The sequence below is a fragment of the Cicer arietinum genome, chromosome 3 (assembly GCF_000331145.2).
Source record: "Cicer arietinum cultivar CDC Frontier isolate Library 1 chromosome 3, Cicar.CDCFrontier_v2.0, whole genome shotgun sequence".
In the NCBI taxonomy this organism is placed as follows: domain Eukaryota; kingdom Viridiplantae; phylum Streptophyta; class Magnoliopsida; order Fabales; family Fabaceae; genus Cicer; species Cicer arietinum.
In genome coordinates this window covers 58,528,388-58,548,156 of record NC_021162.2, presented here as the reverse complement: position 1 = coordinate 58,548,156, position 19,769 = coordinate 58,528,388, and the positions used below count along the sequence as shown (strand labels likewise).

Sequence of the window (19,769 nt, the reverse complement as noted above, 5' to 3'; positions counted from 1 at the left end):
AGGTCCTACCGGGAGTCGAACCCAGGTCGCTGGATTCAAAGTCCAGAGTGCTAACCACTACACCATAGAACCCGTTTGTGCTATTGTTTTTACAAATACTGATTAATAACAGAGTATAAACATTAATCCAAGTAAGCAAAATGTGTGTTCCTCACAATTAACTATTAATTTAATTTTTCAGAAAAAAGGTAATTAACTATTAATTTAGTTATTAACCAATTTTGTCTAATTACATAATTATAATTTTAAAATTTTGGAGATCGTCCTACCGTGACTTCATTATTACTATAATGCCTATTACTTAGTGTAAATCGTCCATATACACTGTGAAATGCAATGTTAATTCTACATTTTTTTAATGGTTTGACAGTTTGGAGAATAATATTTTGTATTTGTGATCATGGAGGTATATTAATTAATCATTTCTCAAACTTTTTTTACTGTAATCTATGCGCTCTCATGGGCCATGATATGGATGGAAAAAGAGTGATATTTGAATTTGATAGAAAGCTTCTCGTGGAAGAATGTCGAAGTTGAATGGTTTGAGTCACTAATTTAGGGATCACAATCAGTATCCACAAATACAATATTACTACTCTCTCTAACACTTTCAATTTTTTTCTTTCGAAAATGAATGTCATTTATAAATTTATAAATTTTAATATAATTTTAATTAATTTTTAATGATTATTATATAATTTTAAAATTATTATTATATTTTATATTAATAATAATAAAAAATTTAAATGATATTTATTGTGAGATAAAAAAGATACTTTTATTTAAAAATAAAACAAATGAGTACTGGTATTGTATATATGCTAAAAAATGTGTACCACTCGTTTTATATTTATTTCGTTGAATAAAAAATATATATATGTTTTATTTATATCTGGACACATATATGCTGAATAGATATTTAGCGAATTTTCAAAAATAACAGATATCTAAATAGAAAAAATCATCATATAAAAATATTATTTAATTTTATTAAAATTATGTAAAAAAATTCTCACACTTTGTCTCACAAAAAAATATCAATACATAAATATATAAAAAGTTTCCTTTATAAAAAATATTAATACAATAACACATAAATAAAATATTTTATTACTTTACACAATATTTTATTAATTTACTAATAGATACATGGATACAAATACTATTACACTCTTAAATTGTATTTAATAAGCGTAATAATTAATACAGTTCAGATACAATTTTGAAAATTCCACTCTTAATATTTTATTCCACATACTAGAATAGTTAAATAAGATACAATAAGTTAAATATTTTTCAATTAATATAAAGAGATATATATAATTCAAGAAAAATAAATAATAGAAACGAAATTCAATTAATACGAGAGGGACGGAGGATAATTTATCAGGAGACAAATTAATTATAGAGTTTCTCCCTCACTGCTATAATTATGATCTCAAGATTTTGTTGTATCAAATATTGATGCTCAATCGAAATAACATTTTTTTTGGTATAATGAAATAAATATCTTTTTAAGGAAAAAAAATTGTTTTTTAAGTCAAAATGACTTAAAAAAGGAAACCGAAAACATAAAACTCCTCTTAGAAATGACATGCTAACATTTTTTTTGGGTGAACTCCATTGCTAACATCTTTTAATAGATATAGTAATATCTAAACGAAATTTTATAAAGATTAAAAAAAAAATAGTACTATTGATTGAAAATCCACCCCAAACCTAGCCGCCTCATAAAATTTTATTCTTGTTATTTCTTGCTCTTCTTCTATCTATTGAAGAAAGAGTGCTTTAAAGCAAATTTTTTTGGGTTTAAAATCATTTCTTCAACTTATTTTTCTTATTTTTTTAATTAAATAAATATTTTATATATATATATATATAGGTTTTTTTTTTTTTTTTTTTTTAATTAAAAAAAATTTTTTATATATATATATATAAGGTTTTTTTTTTTTTTTATTTTAATGCATCAGTTTGATTCTTCGTGTTGGTGTAATATTTATTTAATTGAGACGAACGTATTAACTTCGATGAAATGTATATTTAGATTCAATTAATAAATTTAAAGTGTATATCAGATATGTGTATTATGAATATTTCAATTTTATAGTTAGACATTATTATTATAGATATTTTTTCATTTTATGCTATTAATTTATATGTTATAAATTTGTTTATATATTTATTATTTTTTAATTTTAATGATTTAAAATTATATTATTCTTGATCAATAAATTTCTTACCAATTTTAATGAATGAAAAAAAATATAAAAACAATTTTAAAATTATATTTCTCAATAAATGTTTTTAACCTTATTTTTTAATTAACAAATCATATATTTAAATATTTTCCAACAAAAACATTTATTTTAACTCGATAAAATCATAAAAAAAAACAGGATTAAATCTGACATAAATAATTGAATTTCTAATATAATAAATTTGAGTTTAAATTTCTCCTATAAAAAAATGTACTGAATATAGTTATTTTTGAATATATAATATAAAAAATAATGTTAAACAAATACATGGTGGAATTACAAACACACCCCTGAGTGTCTCTGAAAGTCAGTCAAAGCCACAAGTTTTGACCATTGACCAAGTTTGGTTTTTCAACGGTCAAACAAATCTTCACCTTCTGAGAAACATCATCTTCCAACACTCCAATAACACAATTACTTCAATCATTCATTATTTCTCGTTTCCTCCTCTTACATCATTCTTCCCCCTATACTTCACAATATATACACATTCAAATCAATACCTTTTCTTCACTACCCCCTCAATTCTAAATCAATAATACTTCTATGTTTCACCAACATATATATAATAAATAAATATTCATTCATTTTCCAACAACAACAACAAAATTAACACATGACCATGGATAATCATCATCATCATAATTGGGAAACTTCTGATAATAATAATAATAATAAACTTGATGGTCCTAAATTCAAATCAGCTCAACCTCCTTCATTATCACCAATTTCTCCTTCTTCTTACTTACCCTTTTCATCTACTTTCAGTCCTACTGACTTCTTAATCTCACCTTTCTTTCTTTCTTCTCCAAATGTGAGTTTCTAAGTACTCTTTCATGTTTACTTTTTCCCGAAGGAATTATAAATAAAAATGGTGAAAAATTGATGTATCTAATATAAATTTAAGATAATATACATCAATTTTTGTTTATATTTCATTAGTAGTATATTTTAAGAAAATTAACTTTCTTTTGTATGTCATTGTTACTAATTGTTGTTTTTTGGTATATGTTTTTTTTAGGTTTTTGCTTCTCCAACTACTGAGGATTTTGCTAGCCAGAGCTTCAATAACTGGAAGAACAGTTTAGGGGAAGGTGACAAGGAGGATGAGAAAAACATCTCTGACTTCTCTTTTCAAACACAAACAAAGTCTGCATCTGATTTTCAATCTTCCTCAAACTTGTTTCAATTGGTAACCACTGTTTTTGTTTTTGTTGTTGACTTAAACAAGTATCATTTTGTGTCTCATTTATTTGGGGTCATGTTTGTTGGTTTATTTAAGTTTATCTACTAACAAAAGTATCTAGGAGCCGGTCTAAGAGAGTTTGTAAAATCAGCTTATGACGTATCCATAAACTGTTGTTAGTTTATGTCTGTAAACTCTCTAAGATAGTTTATAAAAACAGCTTATATAAAAAGAGTTTGAGTTTATTTTATTTTTTGTTATAGAAATATGTTATAGATAAGCAGTTATTTGCTAATTAAGTTGTTTATCCTAGCAGTGTTTTGTATGACTTGTGGGGTCAGTTTATTGTTGAATGTTTTTTTATGGCCTTTTTAATTGTATTCTTAGTTGTTTTTCTCTTTTTGTTTTATTTTTCTCGTGGTTTAGTATAAAAATGTTTTGAATACTTCAAACAAGGCTCAAAAACTTAACTACCATATTCTAAGTCTTGGTTGAAACTAATGTCAATGTATGTTTCTATGCTTTCATAATCAATACACTATATCATAAGTCATTATCATGTTGAATAGTCTTTAGTTTGTTGATGACTTTGAACTTGTCATATATTTTTATTTGTGTTCTAATTAAATATACTTGTTTTATTTGAACAATAGGAACCAATTAAGAAACAAGATATGTGGAAGTTCAATGTACCTACAAAGCAAACTGATTTTTCATCTGAGAGGACAGAATCAAAATCTGAATTCCCATCAACTCAGAGCTTTTCCTCAGAAATGGCACCAAGCGAACTAGAAACACATGGTAACTCAGTTACCCAATCCGGTTATTTTAACTATACAAATGCATCTCAGCCTGTTAGAGAACAAAGGAGATCACAAGATGGATTCAACTGGAGAAAATATGGACAGAAACAAGTGAAAGGAAGCGAAAATCCGCGAAGTTATTACAAGTGCACACATCTGAATTGCTCAATGAAGAAGAAAGTTGAGACGGGTTTGGATGGACATATTACTGAAATTGTATATAAGGGAAGTCATAACCACCCTAAGCCTCAGTCTACTAGAAGAACAAGCTCTCAACCTTCTTCGTCCTGCACAAACTCGGGAATTTCTGAACAATCAGTTGTGTCTCTCGGTAATCCACAAATGGATCGTGTCTCCATACAGGAAGATTCTTCGGCATCTGTTGGAGAGGAAGACTTTGAGCAAACATCACAAACTAGTTATTCTGGAGGAAACGACGATGCCCTTGGACCAGAGGCCAAAAGATGGTAAGATAAGGAAATTAAAGTCTAATGACTTCATTCATGGTTTTTTAGAATGAAAATGTATACTGCACTTAGTTTAAGGATTTAATTCATATAACTGACAATGTAAAGATTTTTTACACACTCAGTCATTCATAATCGTTAGATCATTAAAAATATTTTAATTTTAATCATAATAACTACTTCTAAAATCACACATGCGATTGGTTGTGATGTGCTGACAGTGTATGCAAATTAAACTCATAATTTAAGTGCAACTAATTGTGATTGTGATGCTCATTGTTGCAGGAAGGGTGATAATGAAAATGATGGCTATTCTGCCGCAGGTAGTAGAACTGTTAAAGAACCTAGAGTTGTAGTTCAAACTACTAGTGAAATTGATATACTTGATGATGGCTTTAGGTGGAGGAAATATGGACAGAAAGTTGTTAAAGGAAATCCAAATGCAAGGTAATTAAATGTCCGAAACGAACCTTTACATTGCAGTAAAGTGCAGCTACAATTGCAGTTGCGATGCTGTTGTGGAAATCTCTATTACCGTTATATTGTGGCTGCAATTGCGGTTGCCGACCACAATTTAGAACTATAAATACATTTCAAGTTGTTACCATTACCAACACCTTAACTTACTCATTTGTTCAAAATATGCAGGAGCTATTACAAATGCACTGCCCCTGGTTGTTCAGTGAGAAAACATGTTGAACGAGCTGCGCATGATATCAAAGCTGTGATCACAACTTATGAAGGGAAACACAACCATGATGTACCAGCTGCACGTGGCGGTGCAGGTTATAACTTGAACAGAAATTCTATGAACAACAGCAACGTATTGGCACCCATTAGGCCCTCGGCGGTGAATCATTATTCTAGCTTATCAGGTTTCACAAATTCACTTTATAAGACTGCAAATGGAAATCAAGAGTCATTTCCACAGGACATGTTGCAGGGTCATGGAAATTTTGGGTATTCAGCTATGGAACGATCAACGGATTCATTGACCAATCATTCACAATACTCAGATGCTGCATACTCGAAGGTCAAGGATGAGAGGAAGGATGACTCATTCCTTCAGTCATTTCTGTCAAAAGACTTCTAAATTTGGGACCACAACTTCATATTTTATCTTGGATACGTTTTTTGTATAGCATGTAGGATTTTAGAAACAAAGAATCGTCAATATTTACTAGTTTACTTGAACGATGCTATTGATAAATATAGTTCTAAATTGCAGTCTACAGCCGCAATTGTTGTCACAACAAAAGATTTTAGAGGTCTCTACAACAGGATCGCAACCGAAATTGCAGAAGCATTTGCTCGCATTTTGCTACAATATCAAGGTTTATAGCGTAACCACAACCGAAACTGTAATTTAGAACCTTGGTGACAGACACTACAGCCATAGTGATAGCAAATAGCTGAAATTCCAGTTTGTCGAGGTTGACAAGATGGTTTTCTTACTATCATAGAAGATACAAAAAATTAGTTGATTGATGAATACTGTTATTCTTTTGTTGTATTTGTAGAAAAAAGATTTCTTTGAAAGAGTATTACAATAGTCAATTACATGATACATGTGTTTGTGCTGACAAATTCTATTATGCTCATTCAAGTTTCTAGTTTCAATTTTCATTAGATGATTTGCGATGAACACCTCCATAATTTTAACCAACATCATTGTGATTTTGATAAATTTAAATTCAAAACCCTTGATGGCCCTAAACCAAAACATAGTGCTAAAACCAACCACCATTGTATAATGCATTCAACATATATGTTTTCTTTTCTTCTGCCAAACAGATCAATAAAGAGTCTCAAGTTGAAAAAATTGTATATTATTTGTATTTGTATATGAAATCAATATTATAACGTCACCTGTAATAATACACAGCCAAAGGGAGGAGAATGCCTGACTCCCTTTCTCAACAATGATACACATATAAATGTGATTTACATAGAAGTAAATTGAAATATGAAACAATATATGGTGAATTTTGTCGTAGCTTCAGATATAAGATTGAGTTGATAGTTTGTATCCAGAAATGAGAGCTGATCCTGCTAAACACAAGAAGGCGAAAAAAGACATGCAAATGGAGGCAGATGAAGAATCTGTGAATATATTGTCTGCTCCTTCCCTAATTCTATTTGTCATTGGAATTGCTGAAGATGCTGATGATATCAAAAGATATGCCATGATCTGCAACCAAAAGACATTGCTAATTGAATCAAGCTCATCTCAAAGTTGCTAGCATTTCATAGTCTTTAAAGTCAGTCATAAGGTTTTTGAATAAACAATTTTGTATAAAGCTCTGAATAATTCAAAATGAAGATACTACACTCAAACACACCAGTCATTTTAATTATATGACTGTCAAAGTCAATAGGATTTGTTAAATTCTCTAAATCAAGTCCAATGAACTTACCCTCCATTGTGATTGTATTATTGAGACACTTAAAAGGTCATTGAAACTTGAAATTTGAACCTGTCCTTTGAAAAACACTTTTCAAACTAATTGATTGATTGAAGTTAAATAAGCTTTCATTTTCACTTTTTTCATAGAGGTAACTTCAGAGAGAAGTCACGAGTTTTCAAACCAGTTTCTTCGGCGTCCGTTATAGCTCACTGCCTCATGCACAGAGGCTAAAGCCAAGTTGCAAAGATTAATTAATTAATTAACTAATTTTGAAGTCTAGTCTGAAAATGAACAGGCCTTTTTTTAAAAAATAAAAATAATTCCACAGCAATTTCCCACACAGTAGGTGATAAGCTAAAAACTATCAATAGTTCAAAGATCAGGACTCCTTCTAACTATGTTTTTCTCCATATATATGGACTCAAGAATCGAATCTAACATTAGGTGCTATAAACCTAAGATGATATAAGAGCCTATCAAATAGAGTTATAAAGTCTAAACTATCTTCTTCTTAGCCCAAAAACTAAGAGAAAGCTAAAAAATGAGAGATCTCTTTACCAGTTAGATAAAACTACAAAATACAATAACAGAGTTTGACTCGTATCTTGACTCAAAAATATCATTAAAGTGAATTAATAGGTCTTCATACTTGATGAGAATTAAGAACATAAGATTCTTATCACTCACGCTTTGAACTTCTAACAACCTGAATGAATTACTTCCACTCTGATCAACACATTGATTTTCTGAGAATTGAATGCTAATTCAAGACATGAGTTTCTCACTACCAAGAGTTTCATATTAGAAAATGCAGCACCATAGAAATTAATGAATGTGCTGATAGAGAAATGAATGAATGACATGACAAACCTGATCACCAAAAAAGTCAACCATAGCTGCTATTCTTGGTTTAATCAATTGTTTTCCAGTAGAAAGTTCTTGAACTTGACGAAACACTTGTGCTCCAGTGTACAAACTCGACAAAATCGCAGTCGCCAGCACATACCTATAGAAATCCTCCAAAATCAAATTCAAGATCATAAATACCAAACACTGATACTAACACGTCGACAACGATAATAAATTAATTAAATGTAATTAATGTGTCATTGTCTAATCGGTATTAAACACTGACGCATATTGAACATCAAAACACTAATTCAATCAGAAGTATCGGTGTTATAGTTGATCACATTACCACCACCCCAAATGAAATCACCCATAAAATTCAAATTTTGATCCAAACCAATGAATCTACACACAAAATTATCAAAAGAGGTTTAAGATTTCTACCTATACTCTTCATATTCATCGAAGTTTCTCCCATAGCCATGCTTGTTACTAGCCATTACAATGAAGGAAATCAGAGAGAAAATCAGAGCGATCCCTCTCAATCCCAACGACCCTCTTTTAATCAAATCCTCCCTTTTCCACCGCCGTAATATTCCGGCGATTCCTCCGGTCTGCGGCGTATGGTAGTGTCCATCCCTCGTAGGATGCGCAGTTGGTGGAGTCTGAATGTGTATATTCGGTGGAGATGAATTTTCTTCAAGGTTCGACATTTTTCTGATCTGAGCTTGTTTTTCTTTGATTGGATTTGAAGGTTATGGATTCAGCTATAATATAAAGGATTGAAGTGAGAAGAAGATTAGATTAGATTAAAACAAGAAACTAATGTTTGTTTGTTTTGTTGGGTTGTCTTAAAATTAAGTTTGTTTGAAGGTTATTAGTTCCGTGTGTTACTTCTGTTTGATGATGAGGTGGCAATATATCGGTAAAATCGTTATGGAAGTTAAAGAAGGTTCAAGATAAGAGCCAAAAGGTCAGATGACGTGGCGTGAGCGCGTTGTTTGGAAGAGTGTCACGTACGACAAAAGCATTGCCAGCTGCTTAAGCCTATTTGTACAAAATATTTTTTTTTTATGTATTTTTCATTGTGTATCATGTGCAACTCTCGGTGTCAACCGGCATGGAACAGCACCAAACTCTTTTTCTTCAACTATGGACAGAAGATGAGGTAATCTCAGCTCTCCTTATCTCTTTGGCATATGTCTTTAGTGATTAGATTCAAAATGCAACTAGATTATTTTCAAATTTGATCGTAGTGGAGGTTGTGCTCTTTCTCATGTATATTGTTGATGATATTATTCTTGTGGATGAGGTCTTGTGTGACTAAATTCTATTAGCTAAATCTATATTGTATGATTTTTGTAGTGTTTTTGGTTACTCAACTAAAAAATTCTCAAGTCTTTTTTTCTAATAGTCTATCAGGTGATATCACAAATTATATGAGTTCAGAATTAGCAATTTAGAGAATTAAGGATCTTGGGGTGTATTTTGGTGTCCTAATGTTGAAACAAAAACATCCAAATCATCTCATGAGTTTATTCTTAACAACTTACGCAGAAAAACTTTTAATTTGAAAAACACGTTCTCTAACCTTTGTAAATAAGGTGAGTCTTGCCCAAGCTTCCCCGTCTAATATTCCTGACTATGTTATTCAATCTATGAAGATTCCAACCTCAATTTGTCTTGTAGTAGAGAGAATTTACAGAGACTTTATTTGGGATTCGATTGTCAATCATAGAAAAACTCATGTAATTTCATAGAAAAAAAAAGTTATTTTCCTAAGGAATAGAGTTGTCTAGGTTTCAAGAACTTGACGTGGTTAAATTATTCTTATATGATGAAATTGGTGTAGGGTTTAATTAGTAATTATGATAAATCATGGGTTAAGGTGATGTGTGAAAAGTACTCTTATGACAATCTTAATCATTGAGCCATATCCTCTCATGCTTGGAAAGCAATCACTAGTGTGTGGGAAGATGCTTCTAGTAACATAACTTGGTTTATTTATGATGATGATCATGTGTTGTTTTGGAAAGATACTTGGGTTAGAGGTAGTGGGGGTTTGATGAATTATAGTTCTAATGGAGTTCCTTATACTAAAATGAAATTTCCATTATCTCATTATTTGTTCAATGAAAATTGGAATTGGGGGCTTTACAACAAATTTTGTCTCAAGATATTTGTAATAAGACAACAGGGATTAAACCCCCTTCAAATGACAAATATGATTTTCCTTGATGGAATCTAACATCAGATGATAATTTTAATTTGAAGTATGCTTCTATATCTGTCATGGTAAGATGCATTTAAGTCATCTTCCCACTGACATTTTTAAACATGTTAAACCAATTTCGAACATTTTTGTGGAAGCTAGTTCATGACAAAATCTTAGCCAATGGTAAGAGATATCATAGAGACATGTCTAGTAATAATCTTTGTCTTAGATGTGGTGTTATTCCCATGCTTCAAAAGGTGTTTTTCCCTTCAAAACTTTGGTAAGCAACAAATTCAACAACTACACCGAGGTGTTTACAACCCCAACCCTAATTTTTTAGAAATAACTTTCTCAAAAAGAAAACACTGAGCCCTTTCCATGATTGTCATGTTCTTCCTTTTATTCACTCTATTTTATTGAGGAGTGTAAGGAATAGTAAATTGATGTTGGATTGCAACTTGCTTACAAAGTGATTTAAATTCTCCTGTTGTATACTCAATTCCATTGTTAGACATGAGCTTTTTAATTTGACAATTAACCTCTTTTTCAACCATAAGTTTGATCCTCTAAAATGCATCAAGCACATATGATTTCTGCCTTAGAAAAAAAAAATACTCAACCTATCCTTGTAAAATCATCTATAAATAACAAAAATTACTTGTTGCCATTTAGAGACGTTAATTGTTGGCATAGGGTATAAGCTTCAATTTTTCAGAAGCTCTCTAGGTTTATACAACATAAAATGACAATCTACTTTGTTTCTCTAATTGGCATACATCACACACATCATTAATGATTGAAAAAATTTCAACCAAATCATTATAACTCATTTGCTTCAAGGTGGAAAAACTAAAGTGAACTCATTAGAACATGCATGGCTGTTTGTTTTCCGTCTATTGGAAATTTTTTATCTCTCATTTCAACGAACATTAACTTAGACATAAACGAATCAATAATAATAATGTTCTTTTCCATCATTTGCCCCACACTCAAAAGACTTTGATTTATTTCAGGTACAAATAGAACATCTGAGATATATTTTATACCTAATGGAGTTTCAACAACTACAACTCCTTTTCCTTTGACATCAACATATTTTTCGTTGCCAATGATAACTTTGGAGTAGAAGGGCTTGTCCATTTCCTTAAAAATGTTGACATTATGAGTCATATGGTTAGTGCACCCACTATCTATTATTTATGCTTCCTTGCTACTGCTAGTTGAATAGTAAGAAGCCATAAATAATTGCTCCTCAATCTCTTGGTGGTGCTCAATAATTTGGGTTTGTTACCCCTGTTGGTTTGCTTTGTTTTTGCAAACTTTCTCCACATGACTAAGTTGATTGTAGGCTCTACATTTAACTCATGACTTGTACCAATAATATTTCTCTAAATGAGTATCTTTTTTGCAATGCTGGCAAGGTGGAAACTTCTTTTTCCATCATTCCCCTGCATTGTTGAACTTCTCATTTTTTCATTTTCTTTTCTTCTCACCAAATGGCTTTTTCCCAAAACTATTACAGCTTTGGTTTATGCCTTTGGTATTGGCCACAAGAGTGCCTTCAATATTTTATTCCATTATCATATATCTTCTCTACTTATTAGCTTGTAAAACATTAATAAGCTCAACAAGTGTGATTTGGCCTTCCTCTTTATTGTTGAACTCCTCATTTTTTCCCTTTCCTTTCTTCTCACCAAATGGCTTTTTACTAAAACTATTGCAGCTTTGGTTTTTGCCTTTGGTGTTGGTCACAAGAGCGCCTTCAATATTTTCTTTCATTCTCAAATATCGAGAAATGATATTTTTGCTTCAAATCTCTATAGAAGACACACCAAAAAATTTTCCACAATTCTTTGATCACCGAGCTCCACTCCTAGCAATTTGATTTGTGTAACAATCTTCGAATTTTTGTCATAAAATTCTCTGACAGTTTCCGTTTCTTGCATTTTTAGTGCTTCAAACTCTCTTCTCAAGTGCAACACTTGCATTTTCTTTGTTCTTTCACACCATTGAAACTCCTCGTTCAATTTGTTCCATGCTTCTTTTGCAGTTTCAAGATTCAAGATCTTGATAAATATATCATCATGTAGTGTTGCATGTATTATGGCAAATGCTTTTCTTTCTTTTGCAACTTCCTCATTGTGACTTCTTATTTGAGGTAATGTTGACTTGTTTGGCAGAGGTGGTAGATTGCTGCCACTTTGTGTTGCATTCTATAAACTTTGAGCTCTCATATAAGTTTTCATTTTTGTAGTCCACAAATGATAGTTTCTCCCTTTAAATATAGGAGGTGGAGGTAAAGAGCCATTTTTGGAAGGTGTTTATGGTGTTTAAAAATTTTGTGTGAAAGTTTTTTAACCGATTATTTCTTACTCACAAAATTTTTCATTGGTTTTGTTTCCTCACAGATCCCTTAAGATCAATAAAGCTTTAAATACATACAAGTTATAAAATGTGAAGAAAAGAAGAAGGAAAAAAACAGCAAAACAAAACCTATAAAAAAAGAGTTCTTACTATGTTACATGAATAAAGAATACAACTTAATTATATAGAGTAAAACTATATGCTTGCTTATTTGAATAAAATAAAAATCTATAATAAATAGTAATTATTATTACTCCAAAAAATATAACTCTTTCATCTTAAGTCAAAATAAAAAAAGTCAACCTTAATGACTACCGTATAAAATAAAAATAAAATAAACATAATACAATTTAAAATTATATATTAAAAAAAATCAAACTATAGATGTTAATATATTCTAGAATGACATTATCTCTACAAATGCTTGGAATAAATTTTTCGGTATTAGTTTTCATCGATGGCTTCAATGAACAACAGTTGAGCATCAATTGGCAACGGGAAGCGCCATGGTCCGAGGCATAATCCATAATGAAAAGAGACAGTTACACACCGTTATTTTTTTTTTGTTTTGTTTTTAATTTTTAATTTTTTAATTTTTCTAATTTTCTAAATGCAAAATTATATATGGGCTTCTTTGATTAATTTTTAAAAACTGTTTTAATCTTTTAAAAACTAAAAAATTTAAAACTTGTTTGAAAACACTATTTTACAATACTGTTTTAAAAAACTATTTCCTGTTTTAACACAAAAAAATACCACTTTTCATTAATGGTTAAAATTTAATAATGTACAATTTTGGCTTATCTTAAATACAAATTATATAGTCGCATGACTTTATAGAATCAGCGTGATTTTTGTAAAGAATTTCTATCTTCTACGACTATTTTGTAGTAGGTAATAATTTATTTTAGCATTTGAAATTTTTCTAATAAAAAATTATTTCTGTTTCTGAATATTATATATAGTTATCATTATAGTTCATGAATGTGCCAAAATTACAGACGTATCTTTAAATATATTTTTTGTTAATAATTTTATAGATTAAATTAATTGAAAAATGAGACAATATCTCCTCACTCTAAATATTTGTTATAAAAAATTGATCAATCAATAGTATATTAAAAGACTAAACTGATTATTAACTAAACATACGTTTGGAGACTTAAGTGATTAATAAAATACATATTTAAGTATATTTTTATTTTGAGCATTTTTTTTGGATATATTTTTACCTCACACATTCACATATAAAAATAATTGTTTATCAATTTTTTTTTTATCAACATGTGTCGCTACACTTATTTTTTATTATACTTTTTTGATTATGTAGATATTTTATGATTACAGTTATAATTGTGCATCCAAAAGATAAAATAAATAATTCTTATTAATTATCAATATAAAGTGATTACACCGACAAAATATATTCATTTTTCTCATATATATTACTAAATTGTATATCACTTTTACAAAAATGTATCTTTCTTTATTAATTCAACTAATTAACATTTTCTTAGATATCCACTTACTATTACACTCATTTAAAAAATATTTATCAGACAAGTTTTTAACTTTTCCGTTTTAAAACTTTTTTTAAAATAAGTCTACCAAAAAAGTTTTTTTTTAACTTTTTCATTTCTAAAATAGTTTTAAAAAGTAGAATCCCCTAACATAATTTTTTATTTTCTATTCTTCAAAAAATTCTTAAATTTAATTTATAAAATAATTTTAAAAAACATCCAAACAGAACACAACCAAACAAGCCATTATTTTTTTTTTGCTTTTGGTATTTTGTAGAATCTGCAAATGAGGATAACTACCAACTGAAATAAGAAGAATAGAAAAGGTTGTAATTGGTATCAATTTTCTTTTCTCAGCCCTATTTAGGTGTGTTTCGTGTCTTGAATTTCTTGACACGTTATTGTCTAATACTAGCACGACATCAACACATGTGAATATGGATTGGGTTCTCTGTCGTCATGGGTTCTCTGCATTCACATAGTCAGACATCGGTGATAATTCGATTAGAATCAAACGATCTAGATTTAAGATTATTGTTTAAAATTATATAATAAAAATATTAAAATTTTCATTTTTAGGACCATCTATTTAAAATTAGACTGTCACTGATTTTCAAATGTGTAAGTGCATGAACTCACTTAGTGCAATAAATCCAATTACATTTAATTACTTTGATTTTTCTGTTACACAGTTTCATGTTTAGTATCTGAATCTATATATGTAGTAGTGTCATGTCTGATATCTATGATTTGATTTGATGTCTGATATCCATGATTTGTGTTGGCAGGAATATTATATAAAATGAACTCCATAGAGTAATTTTACATAAAATGAATAACGTGTTAATGACTTCTTATTCAAATACTAAAAAATAAACTCATTTATATAATCAAAGGGGTAAGCAATGGCATGTTCTACATTTAACATAGACTATGAGCTAGCATTCTGAAAATTCATATCAAAGAGAAAATACTTTGACAATGTGCCTTATTTTTTGTTACAATGATAGGCTCCACATCCTGAAAAACCACTATTGTTCCTCCATTTCATTTATTTAATTTGTTTTCTCAAGGCCTCTTGATATCTTCAATGATTTTAGCTCATCTATTAACTGCATCAAATTGTTGTATGAGGATCCACCTTCCTCTATACTCTTCTTGGCTGCATCACCAATTTTTCTTGCTCTCCTCCTCATTTCTATGCTCTCTTCTTCACTTCCCATCAACAGTGCCACAGCCTTTGCAATCTCTTCCCTTTTCACTACTGCATCTTCACCTACACTAGCCCAAAATTTGTTTACTTTTGACCCAACAGGGACTCCAATTTTCGAGACATCAACAAGCAACTTCTCATTGTAAAATTGCTCAGCAAACATTGGCCATGTGATCATTGACAAACCAGCACTCAAGCTTTCAAGGATTGAGTTCCAACCACAGTGAGTCACAATGCCTCCAGTTGCAGGGTGATCCAATAACAAAACTTGTGGTGCCCAGTTCCATATGATGTACCCTTTCTTGCTTTCTTTCATCCTTTCCTCAAAATCTTCCAAGAAACCTTCTCCATCCTCATCTTTATCCTTTTTCCTAATGACCCAAATGAAACTTTGACTTGAATTTTCAAGTCCATAAGCTAGTTCAACAATTTGTGCATGAGAAAGCCTAGTAAGGCTTCCAAAACTTACATACAAAACAGACTCATTTTCCTTTGAGTTAAGCCAATTTAGCAATTCTGATTCTACTGCAAGGTCTTTACTGTGTCCCCTTCTGGCCTTTTCAACATCATCTTTGTTAACCCATGTTGAAACTGGTCCTACACTCCATGCTTTGATCCCCATTGTGCTCTTGTAAAGTTGCTCATAATCACTTTCAAGCTCATGAAAGCTATTGTACAGTGTTCCATAGCTTCTTCCCTCTGATTCATATATTACATTCAAATAATCCGAGAATTCATTTCTAGTCCTCAACCATTCTTCTAGCTGCAGAGAGGTAATCTCAATGTTATGTGGAAGGCTAGGAATCGAAAAAAATTGAGTATCAGAAACTAAATTCTCATGAGGCTTATACTTTCTGATAAAATGAGCAGAACAACTTGAGAAGTAGCTTGAGCTGTAATAGTAAAGTCTTGGAATGCCTAGTTTTGCAGCTGATTCCACTGTCCAAGGGTAAAACATGTCTGAGACTATACAATCTGGTTGCTGATCTTGTAACACAATCTCAATTTGATCTTGGAGCATTGAAATTCCCTGACTGATTTTTCCCAGCATTTCTTGGGAGGTGCCGGATTTGATGTTTTCAACTCCTTCAGGGAGACCTAGTTGAGCTGAAGGGAACTGAATAAGCTGAGTTTTGATGGGATGTCCTGAATTGAAGTCACTGTCTATGGATTTTTGGAATGTTGAAGCATTGGCATGTGTTGTGATGATTGTAACATTAGCACCATGCTTTGCAAATAGTCTTGCTGTGTCTATCATTGGAATCATATGGCCAGGAGTTGGATATGGAACAAAAATTACATTCAGCTGTTGGGATTGAGATTCCATCTTTATCACACTTTTCTTTTCAAACACAATTAGTTCCTCTAACTTTCTTTAAACCTTTCTCTTACAAGTTTCAAGTGCTAACTGATATTAATTTTATATGATCAGCAAGTAGCTTGAACATTTTTTGTCTTAATTATTTAATGACTAAGCTGGTTCTTGTTCTTGAGTCTTGACATCATTTGAATAGTTTTTAGGTAATTTTTGTCTTCTAGGCATCTTTGGAATTGTCTCCTCTTCTTGTTCTTTGCTTTTTGTATTTTATGGTATAAGAATGGTTAGATTAGTTTAACAAGGTTCAAAACTTGAGTAGCTTATTTTAAATTGAAAGAGTCAAACTTAAAACTTTGTCATGCCTGTTTCTGTATTGACAACATAAAAATTGGTTAAATTGATTATCCACATTAAAATAGAAGGATTAAATGATGTCTTGTAACTTCTGTTAGATTAAATATTATAGAGACAAAAAATACAAATTGCATTAAAGGTGAATTAATGTTTTGCATGATACAAGTAATTATACACACGAAGATATATGTGTGAAAAGGTAACTAGAAAACGCGTACAAATGATTTGGTCGTGTTTTGTTATTCTGATAAAAAAGAAAAGATTGGTACGCCATGAATATATTGGAAATAAATAACTTGTGGTGTATAAATTAATTTAGGGGTAGAATTAAAAAAATTATATTAAAAATACAATAAAAAAATTATTTAAGTGATAAATACATTAAAAGTGCTAACTGTCTTTTTTATTATAACAAAAGATCAAAAATATCTCCAAAAATGCCTTAAAATAAGAGTAATATTTTTTGTTTATATATGTTGTTTTTGAAAGATAACTCATTTTTTAGTTAAATAAATTTTTAGTCTCTCAAAAATTTCACTATTTTTTTTAATCTTTATAGAAAATTTCGTCAAACTTTTAGTTCTCTAAAATTTTTCATTTTCGTTTTGGTCCCTGATTTTAAAACAACACTTGTGTATCTTTTGAAATTTGGAATGATTTTTCGAAGTAATATTTAAGACATTGTAAACAAATTATCCGCAAAATTTTAAATTTTTTTAACAAGCGATAAATTAAATATAAATTTTTACACATCAAACGCTTAAAAATTCATATTTCATTAATTATTTATTAAAAAAATTTAAATTTTTGTAAGAAAATTATTAAACATGTCTTAAATATTATCGTAAAAAATCATTCAAAAACTCAAAAAATACACATGAATTGATTTAAAATTAGAGATCAAAAATAAAAATAAAACAGCTTTACACTTTTGATACATATAAATTAATCTCTTTATATATATATAAATTAATTTTTATAATAACTATTTATTAAATAATCTACATGATTACTCGTGATTTTCTAATGATGTAAAATATTTTACATGTATTTATTATTTTTAACTTTTTCAGACCATTCAATTCTCACCCGCCAAAATTTCCATTTTTTGAAAATGTTCAACATTCAAAGAATATTTTGTGGCAAATTTTTTAGACACAAGATTTTTAGAATACGTATTTGTCCCGAATACAAAAATGTATTTATTAATTTTATTGTTTTAACAGATATAGAATTATGTTTAGATATGAATAATTTACGGTTGATCTTGTAAGATTAATTTTAATGTATCTATCTAAATTAAAACTACGCTTTAGTCATTTTTAAGTTTGTCATCTCCCAGAAAAGACAACCATCTCTTATTCTATCTAATTATATTAATTAATGTATTTAAATGTTACAAAAACTCTCATCATTTCTTACATTTGCTAACTATTATTGTGTCTATAGTTGAATGAAAAATATTAATTAATTTATATAAAAATGACATAGTTTGACTTGTAAAAGTTGAAGAATACTATTGATCAATAACTATCTTTATATTGAAATAATAGTATAAATTAGTCAAATATGACAATAATATATAAAAAAAATATTTAATTGATCAAATTAATAAAAAAAAATTATATAACATTCAATCAAGTACAGGTTTTGTGTGAGAATAAAACAGGTAGAATTTAGTATAATTAAAATACGGCAACCAATAAAATATGTCAATTATAAATATGTTTTTAATAAAAAAATATGGCACATAACTACTTAGACATCTTAGCACCCTTAGTTTAAAAGTCATTCTTATAAAACTTCATGAGATAAAATCAAAGAAGATAGAGATAAATGTGCAATAATTAACAACAATAGACACAAAATCATGGACAAAATAAAAAATTAAGAATCTCTACTCATATAAAGAATAAGTCTTCTTAATACAAGGAGACATAAAATTTACTAAATAAAATTAGTCATTTATTAATAATGTCCTTTATTGATATTATCTATATTACTATTAATTTTTTAAACTTCAATTATCACTAAAATATTGTTAGCTTAAGAGTGATATGTATTAAAGTGTTTTTTTTTTTTTTCTTTTGAGGTTATGTATTAAAGTGATCTTGATTTCTTTTTTATATTTATCATTGGTGTTTCCTTTTTTGACAAAAAAATTAGTGCTTATTTATACAATTAAAATACACAATATTGTTTTATCTATCATTATATGATTCATTTGGAACTTCTAAACATATAAGTAGAATTTTAAATAGGATTAAATTTTAAAAATGCTGCAATTGGTATTAATTTTCCTTTCTCAGCCTTATTACCTTTTTTGTTTACTTTTTTCCCTTTGATTGTTCTTTTGTAATCCTGAGTATACTTCGCGACCCTTTAATGTGAATTTGATTTCGATACCGACACAATGTCGATGCATCTGATTACATTAAACTACAATTTTTTTAATTATTATCTATGTGTGTTTATGTCTCTATCAATGTCATGTCTGGTGTCTGTGTCTATGGCGATAGGTATACTGTATAAATCTGCTAACTAATGAAGTGACTTTAGAATGCTAGATTGCCATGGTAAATGACTAATCTGCTCTATGTTGTCAAGAAATCTAGTAGATGACAAATTCACATTATATTCCAACTATTAATGGGGCGGCCTACTACATGAGACTTCTACTAGATGAGGTCTAAGCATGATAGATGTATACATTTTTATGCTCAAAAGCAAAGAGGTTATTTTATAGGTAAATTGTCTTTTGGCCATCCTTGGAATCCTCTTGTTCTTTTCTTTTTGTATTTGTTGGTATAAGAG

The 19,769-nt window shown here is 29.5% G+C and overlaps 3 protein-coding genes and 1 non-coding gene across 4 annotated transcripts; 1 reads left to right on the top strand and 3 right to left on the bottom strand.

The window, feature by feature from the left end:
• On the bottom strand, window positions 1-72 carry TRNAQ-UUG (transfer RNA glutamine (anticodon UUG)). Its single transcript has one exon. It is a non-coding gene; the product is annotated as a tRNA-Gln (tRNA).
• A 2,671-nt stretch (window positions 73-2,743) lies between these two features.
• Window positions 2,744-6,281, top strand: LOC101511519 (probable WRKY transcription factor 26). The gene is made up of 5 exons (XM_004492462.4): window positions 2,744-3,072; window positions 3,280-3,450; window positions 4,098-4,714; window positions 5,000-5,161; window positions 5,363-6,281. The coding sequence occupies exons 1-5, from the start codon at window positions 2,875-2,877 to the stop codon at window positions 5,805-5,807; spliced, it is 1,593 nt and encodes a 530-aa protein (XP_004492519.1). The 5' UTR covers window positions 2,744-2,874; the 3' UTR covers window positions 5,808-6,281.
• A 246-nt stretch (window positions 6,282-6,527) lies between these two features.
• Window positions 6,528-8,833, bottom strand: LOC101511198 (CASP-like protein 4B1). Its single transcript, XM_004492461.4, has 3 exons — window positions 8,416-8,833; window positions 7,993-8,128; window positions 6,528-6,905 (listed from the first exon to the last, which is right to left on the bottom strand). Exons 1-3 carry the CDS (start codon window positions 8,682-8,684, stop codon window positions 6,714-6,716), a joined length of 597 nt encoding a protein of 198 aa, XP_004492518.1. The 5' UTR covers window positions 8,685-8,833; the 3' UTR covers window positions 6,528-6,713.
• A 6,138-nt stretch (window positions 8,834-14,971) lies between these two features.
• UGT73P5 (soyasapogenol B glucuronide galactosyltransferase) lies at window positions 14,972-16,803 on the bottom strand. The gene has a single exon (XM_004492460.4). It carries the CDS (start codon window positions 16,608-16,610, stop codon window positions 15,126-15,128), a length of 1,485 nt encoding a protein of 494 aa, XP_004492517.1. The 5' UTR covers window positions 16,611-16,803; the 3' UTR covers window positions 14,972-15,125.
• Window positions 16,804-19,769: the final 2,966 nt, after the last annotated feature.